We start from the raw sequence: 7,500 nt of genomic DNA, 5'->3' as shown, positions 1-7,500 counted from the left end.
TTATTATCGTTTGTTGTTATTTGTTTGTTTATGTTGTTATTTGTTAAGTTGTGTTATTTCATTTATTATTATTTGTTATTAGTTATTAGTTATTGAGCCAAAAGACCCACCTCCCACTCACCCACCCACCTCCCACCCACCCACCCACCCACCTCCCACTCACCCACCCACCCACCCACCCACCCACCCACCCACCACCCACCCACCTCCCACCCACCCACCCACCCACCTCCCACCCACCCACCCACCCACCTCCCACCCACCTCCCACCCACCCACCCACCCACCCACCTCCCACCCACCCACCCACCCCCCTCCCACCCACCCCCCACCCACCCACCCACCCACCCACCACCCACTCACCACCCTGATCTCGCGAGCAGATGCTGGGTCTGTCGAGCAGCCGCCTGAACGAGCGGTACCACAGCGTGGAGCGGCTGGCGGAGCAGCGCGGCCTCTTCGGCAGCACGGACGGCCCTCAGGACCTGGACCACCTCGAGTCCGTGTCGCAGAGGGGCGTGGCCAAGTCCCTCTCGGGCTCGAGGACGTGGAACAAGTATGATTTGCTCGAGGAGAGGTAAAGGAGAGGGCTGCCATTGGGTCTGACATAGGGTCTGACATAGGGTCTCGCGAGATGAGGGTTGATCTCGCTCGTTCTCTCTTTTTCTCTTTCTTTCTGACTTTCTCTTTCTTTTTTCTTTTTCTTTCTCTCTTTGTTCTTCTCTTTGTTCTTCTCTTTCTTTTCTCTTTTTCTTTCTCTCTCTCTCTCTCTCTCTCTCTCTCTCTCTCTCTTTTCTTCTTCTCCTCCTCCTTCTCCTCTTTGTCTTCTTTAGATTAGTTAATTCATCCTCCTTAGGCCATTTAGACACGTCTTGTTTGCAGATCAATATACAGGAATGTTTTTGGTTTATTTTTAAAAGAAAAAGGAAAAAACGCGGAGCGAGAAGTTATTTGTAGAATTATTTCGTGCATCAGTTTCATTACTTTATTGAACCTCTATGAGCATTCTCCTGTTCACCCTTTTCCTTCCCTTCGCTCTCTCTCTCTCTCTCTCTCTCTCTCTCTCTCTCTCTCTCTCTCTCTCTCTCTCTCTCTCTCTCTCTCTCTCTCTCTCTCTCTCTCTCTCTTTCTCTCTTTCTCTCTTTCTCACTCTCTCTCTTTCTCTTTCTCTTTCTCTTTCTCTCTCTCTCTTTCTTTCTTTCCAACCCCTTTCTCCTTCTTCCTTTCCTCTTTACATATCCTCAATCCTATTCCCCTTTCTTCCAACCCCCTCTCCCTTCCTCCACTCACCTCCCTTCCCCCCTCCACCCCTACTCACCTCCCTTCACCCCTTCCCCCACTCACCTCCCTTCCCCCCCTCCAGCCCCACTCACCCCCCTCCGTTCCCCCACCCCCACTCACCCCCCCTCCGCCCCCCCAGGAACGGCGAGGACGAGGCGAAGACGGAGTACTCCCGCGTGTCGAACCGCTACGTCAAGGGCATCCACGCGGGCCGGCGAGGCCACGGCGGCTCGCACCACTCCAGCAGGGCCTACATCGAGCGCGAGTATCTCAAGTCGTCCGCCATGTCGGATACCAGCGAGGCGCCGTCGCTCGGTGGGTAGTTTCTCTCGCTCTCTCTTTCTATCTTTTTTTTTTTACTTTTTTTAAACTTTTTTTTTTCTTTCTTTTTTTTTTTTACTTTTTTTCTACTTTTTTACGTGTTTTTTATTTATTTATTTTTTTTGTTGTTGTTGTTTTATGAGTTGTTTTTGTGTGTGATTTTTTTTTTATTTATCTAAAAGACCTATTTATCTACAAGACCTAAAAGGACCTAGCTATCCAAAAGACCTAATTATCAAAAAGACCTAAAAGGATCCAGCTATTTCAAAGACCTAGTTATCAGTTAAGAGACCTAACTACCTAAAAGACCTATTTAAAAAGACCTATAAAGACCTAGCTATCTAGAAGACCTATAGAGACCTAGCTATCTAGAAGACCTAAAAGAACCTAACTATCCAAAAGACCAATCTAAAGAAAAAAGGACCCAAAAAGCCCTAATTCTATTTTCCCCTCTCTCTCCCCCTCCCTCCCTTTCCCCTCAGCCTCCCACGTCCGCAGAGTCCGCGTGCCGTCGCAGGCCTCCGACGTGGACCAGTTTCTCGACGACCTGTTCATGCCCGTGTTGAACTCCCAGCTGGACGAGCTCTCCGACGCCCGCTCCCTCGCCGCCTCCATCAAGGGCGGCGGCAGGGCAGGAGGAGGAGGAGGAGGAGGAGGTGGTGGAGGAGGAGTGACTCGCGGGTTCGAGGTTTCGTATGAGGACGAGGGCGACTTGGATTATGACGAGAGTATTGTCTTGGCGAGGTGAGATGGGTTTTTTTTTTTTTTGGTTTTGGTTGTGTTTTGTTTTCTTTCCTTCTTCTTCTTCTTCTTCTTCTTCTTCTTCTTCTTCTTCTTCTTCTTCTTCTTCTTGGGTGTTATCACGCTAGCGAGAGGAATGTGTTCCATTCAGAAGCCTCCTTTTTTTTTATTAGTATTACGTTCGTCGATATTATGTGGAAAAAAATATAACTCTTTATAATTTGCCTTTTTAGCCATGACATGTCATTCACTTGGGTCCTTCCTTCCAGAACGCGCCAAGGCTCCTTCAGAAGACAGAGCCTCCTCCAGACGCTGCAGGACGTTGACCTGAACGAGTCCCTGACGGCCCTGACCACGGCGCCCCTGCTCGAGGAGGCGCTGAAGGGCGGGGGCCAGGGCGCCGCCGAGGTCGAGACCGGGGCGCCGCCGCAGCCGGGGGCAGGCGGCGCCTTCTTCCCCAACGTGTCCCTGTCGGGGGCGCCGGGCTCGCCTCCGCCCTTCGTCATGCCCAACACCATGCCCCTCTACACGCCCGGAGGTGAGGGCCGCCCTTCCGCGCCCAGAGGGACAGTAGCGATAGTGGCATCCAAGTTGAAATGGTCGTGTTTGTCGTAATGCAATACCGGAAGACTCGGGAAGAACGAGTAATTTAAGTAATGTCAGGAGAAAGGATAGGAGAACGTCCATTTTGTACAATACTAAAAAAACGATGATTTACGTAATAACAAGAGCAGTGGTAGCAGCAGAACATTTATCAAATACAGACGAACCATAATTAACGTGATGACAAGAGCAGTGGTAGTAGGCTGACCCACTGCTAAAAGAAGACCCCCCCTCCCCCCAAGGGCATCCCAACCACCTCCCCTTCCCCTTCCCTTCGCAGGCGTGAGCGTCCCGGGCCTCCAGCAGCAGCAGCAGCAGCAGACACCGCAGGCCCCGAACATGACGCCCAACCAGATCCTCGTGTACCAGCAGAACGTCCAACGCGCCTTCCTGCAGTCCGCGGTGGCCCAGAACATCCAGATCCAGCAGCACCTGATGGCGCAGAACCAGGCGCTGCAGCAGCTCCTGTCGCAGTCGGTGCCGGTGAGTGGAAATTGGTGCCTTTCAGAGTCTCTCTCCGCTGCCCGTGTGAAATGCATTTCCTTGTTTTTCTTATATAATTATTTTTTATTCATTTTGTTGCGTGTGTTGTGTCATTGTGTGAGGAGTCGTGATAAAGAGATAAGTGTGCATGCGTTATTTTTTTTTCTCTCTCTCTTATTTTTTATGATCATAGAAGAAGCCAAATAAAACACTTTTTTAGATGACTTTTAGGAATGATTCCTTTCCTTCGACTCCTGAGCGTGATATTTCCTGCAGCACATGGGCATGGCATCCCGGGACTTTAACCCTCAGAGTGCCCTCGGCCTAAATATACTTGGCATGATGTCCATGTCAGGCTTGCCCATGGCGGCTGGCATGCCCTTGTCGGGGATGCCGGGCTTGTCAGGGATGCCCATGGCTTCTGGAATGCCCATGACGCCGGCAATGACCATGGCAGCGGGTATGGCCATGTCACCAGGCATGCCGATGGCCTCTGGTATGCCCGCGGGCTTATCTGTGTCATCTGGCATGCCCATGACGACTGGCGTGCCCATGTCCCCTGGGCTTCCCACGACGCCAGTGCCCCCTGCGGGCATGAATGGCATCGCAGGCTTGGCAGGCGTCCCGGGCATGACAGGGACCCCAGATGAACCCCAGGTTGGCAGGGCTCACTACCGGGTGGGCGGGGACACGTACTCGCTCCCCCAGAGGCGCGGCGTCGGCAGCAGCAACAAGGTACTTTGTTGGGGCCGGGAGGACACCGCCACGACGGGGTCTCGCTTGTAGATCCGTTGACTCCCTTCCAGCGAGCGCTTCTAGTCACCTTTAATTCCTAGTCTCGCCTCTTTACTCACCGTAGACGCCGGAGCAAAGGGGCCAATAGCAGGTCACTTTTCTTTAGGGGAAAAAAAAAAAACACATAACTAACCCGCGGGATCCACTTAGACTCCTTGTACAGCAAAAGGGTCGGGTGCTTCGGATTCTGTGCAGGTGCTGCCCTTCTTAACCCGAACGGTGGCAGAAACTCGCCTTACCAGGGCTTTTGTCAAGGATTCTGGATCACTTCTGCTTTTCATTATGTTTATTTGTATTTTCCCTCCTTCTGCTTCTGAGGACAACAGGACATATCGTACTTCTTTGTGATCTTTCAAAATATATATATTTTTTCTCTCACTCTGAATACCTTCTGAACAGATATATGCATAAATGTGATTATCATTTCACTGTGAGACATCCGTTTCCCCTTTTTTTCTCGTTCTTTCCTACCTTTTATCGCGCGGACAACATATAACACGACAACGATGGATGGATAGGTAACAGGGATTCTACGCTCACAGGTGTCGTTCCAAGAGCCCGAGCAGAGCGAGCTGTGGAGCACCGAGAAGGCCGGGAGCGCCGAAGGAGGCAAGGAAGGGACGCCAGGAGGGAGCCAGAGACCCGCCGTCCCCTCGATGTCCCCGCCTCCGCCCTTGGTGATGCTGAGTCCGGGCAGCTCGGCGCCGATGTTCTCGCAGGCGGCGGCCCTGTCCTCGCCCGTGCAGGACCAGTCGTCCAAGAAGACCTCGAACGCCTCCGACGACGCCAAGGTAGGTCGTGGACGCCGGTGCTGTCCCTCCGCGTTAGTTGTAATGCCCAGTTAGGCTCTTATTGTGCTTGTGCTAAAGTCCTATACAGTTACACTCATGTGTCTTGTGACGGGCCAGGCGCGTCCCGCACACCACAGGGACGCCCCACTGCCCTTGTATGCATATAAACTTCAAGGTTTAGGACATCAGTGTAACGCGTATACCTCGGTGATTAGTGATGGATCTGTGGTTTTCAGTTTTAGAGGTCTCTTTGACATCACTTCAAAGGCTCATGATAGAGGGTATTAGTGACTATTCGTGGGTTGTTCGTTTTGCTTTTTTTCGAGTCGATAGTAGACCCTGGGCTTCTCGTGTGCACCTCACCTGTTCAGCGGGACCGACCAAGCACCTCAGTCTCTTCTAATGCACCTGCATGCCTCTGGCTCCTCTTCTCCAACCTTCAGATGTTCCACGACTTTAGCATAGGACCTGGGTCTCCGGGCTCGCTTGGCTCGCCTCCAGGAAACGCCTTCGGAGCCACCGAGTCTCCGTGGGGGGGCGTGGTGCCGCCTCCCCCACCCATGCCGACGCACCTGCAAGGGGAGGTATGTACGCGAGCCGAGAGCAAAAAAAAATACGGCGAAACTGCTGTCTGTCAGAGAAAAGCCTCGAAAAAGCCTGTAGTTTGCTTCTAGAGTTCAGACTTTCGTCAAAGCTTTCCCATGAAACAGTTATACGTAGCGGGATAAAGCACAAGATCAATTTGCTTCCTTTCCTCCCCCCCAAAATATATATATATATCTTTATATACATGCACAGTACGATCGATTCCAGTCTGTTCGTTCATTTCCTCAACGCCATTTTCTAAACATCACAATCCTCTTAATTAGTTTAAATCTCTAAAATCCGGATGATGTGTTCGTTCGACTGACCGATCCCCCCGCCCTAAGGATGGACAGGGTGGCTTCATGGACCCTTACCAGCGGGCCAAGACCGTCAGGATAGGCAAGTGGCGCTGGCCCCCTCCCAAGGGCGAGGAGGACCCCAACGACTCCTTCCTGCAGTTCAAGATCAGGCAGCAGAGCAGGAGGACCTCGAAGCAGAGCGACGGAAGGGTGGGTCACGCCTCCTGGCTCCTCCTGGTTCGATGGAGGGATGCTTATTTGCATAAAAAATCTGTTTATCTGTCTTTCTGTAACACACACTTATCTGTGTGTGTGTGTGAGTGTGTGTGTGTGTGTGTGTGTGTGTGTGTGTGTGTGTGTGTGTGTGTGTGTGTGTGTGTGTGTGTGTGTGTGTGTGTGTGTGTGTGTGTGTGTGTGTGTGTGTAGAGAGAGAGAGAGAGAGAGAGAGAGCGCACGTTCGCGTATGTAGATAGACAGGTAGATAGATGAATTTACATGCAGATTATTTCCCAATATCCCAGTATTACAGTTTAATGCGAAACGTTGGTTACAATCGTCCCAAGACAATTTTCATTTGCAAGTATTGTAAAATAGCCAAATATACTACTAAATAACCTTCAATAATGAAAACAATGGAATATCGTGCACGAGATCCAGCCGGAGCATCCCTAACGAGGACCCCTTCCCCCTTTCCCCCTCCTTCCCCTTCCTTCCCCCTCCGTCCCCTCCTTCGCCTTCCTTCCCCCCCTTCCCCCTCCTTCCCCTCCTTCCCCCCCTCCTTCCCCCTCCTTCCCCCTCCTTCCCCCTCCTTCCCCCTCCTTCCCCCTCCTTCCCCTTCCTTCCCCCCTTTCCCCCTTCCCCCTCCTTCCCCTTCCTTCCCCAGGACTCGCAGCGCCCGAGCCGCGACGAGAGCTTCGGCGTGGAGTGGGAGGAGTTCGAGATGGGCGGCATCCCGAGCAGCGCCGAGCAGAGCCCCCGCAAGGACAGCCACGAGAAGATGCAGCTGCACATGCAACAGATGCAGATGGAGGGACAGGCGCAGCAGCAGACCAATGGCTTCGGCCCCATATCCCCGAGGGACGACGCGACGGACGGCAAGGAGAAGGAGAAGGGCGCCCCACGCCGGCGGAGGGACTCGTGGGACAACCCGATGGACGAGGGGAAGGCGCCCGGCATCGGGAAGCTGAAGATCTCGCGCGAGATGAGGGAGAAGCTGGAGGCGCTCACGTCGTCGCATCCGTCCAGGTGAGGCGGAGGCAGCCACGGGGGGGGAGGGGGGCGTGATATGTCGGGAGCTTTGCTATAAATTATGTGTTATTTGTTGTATTTTTTTTCGGTTACTTGTTGACTTATTGTATGTTATTTCACTTGGCTTTGTTGACGGTAGTTTGTCCTTGTTATTGTTATTATCACCACTACTATGACTATTACTATTTTATCATCATAATCATGATCGTGATTTTTTTTATTTCTGTAGCAGTCACTGTACATATTATCATTTCCGTTATCATCACATTGTGATTATCAATATTTATTATCATAGCCCCATGTTCTGAGAGGCTCCAGTAATGCAGTTATCGCCCCCCCCCCCAGATCCAAGAA

The 7,500-nt window shown here is 52.0% G+C and overlaps 1 protein-coding gene across 1 annotated transcript in view; it reads left to right on the top strand.

Moving 5' to 3' along the window:
- Positions 1 to 7,500, top strand: part of LOC119576001 (unconventional myosin-XV-like) — a 110,408-nt gene that overhangs the window by 95,652 nt on the left and 7,256 nt on the right. The window contains 11 exon segments of the mRNA XM_037923527.1: positions 383 to 576; positions 1,420 to 1,595; positions 2,084 to 2,345; positions 2,612 to 2,880; positions 3,226 to 3,428; positions 3,705 to 4,163; positions 4,766 to 5,014; positions 5,458 to 5,598; positions 5,944 to 6,108; positions 6,782 to 7,143; positions 7,492 to 7,500. The exon segment at positions 7,492 to 7,500 is cut by the window's right edge and continues 395 nt beyond it. Of these exon segments, the coding sequence (XP_037779455.1) occupies positions 383 to 576; positions 1,420 to 1,595; positions 2,084 to 2,345; positions 2,612 to 2,880; positions 3,226 to 3,428; positions 3,705 to 4,163; positions 4,766 to 5,014; positions 5,458 to 5,598; positions 5,944 to 6,108; positions 6,782 to 7,143; positions 7,492 to 7,500 (2,489 nt within the window).

Source organism: Penaeus monodon, chromosome 8 (assembly GCF_015228065.2).
Source record: "Penaeus monodon isolate SGIC_2016 chromosome 8, NSTDA_Pmon_1, whole genome shotgun sequence".
NCBI classification, from domain to species: Eukaryota; Metazoa; Arthropoda; class Malacostraca; order Decapoda; family Penaeidae; genus Penaeus; species Penaeus monodon.
The sequence above is the reverse complement of the archived record's forward strand: the minus strand, read 5'-3'. Positions and strand labels throughout refer to the sequence as shown.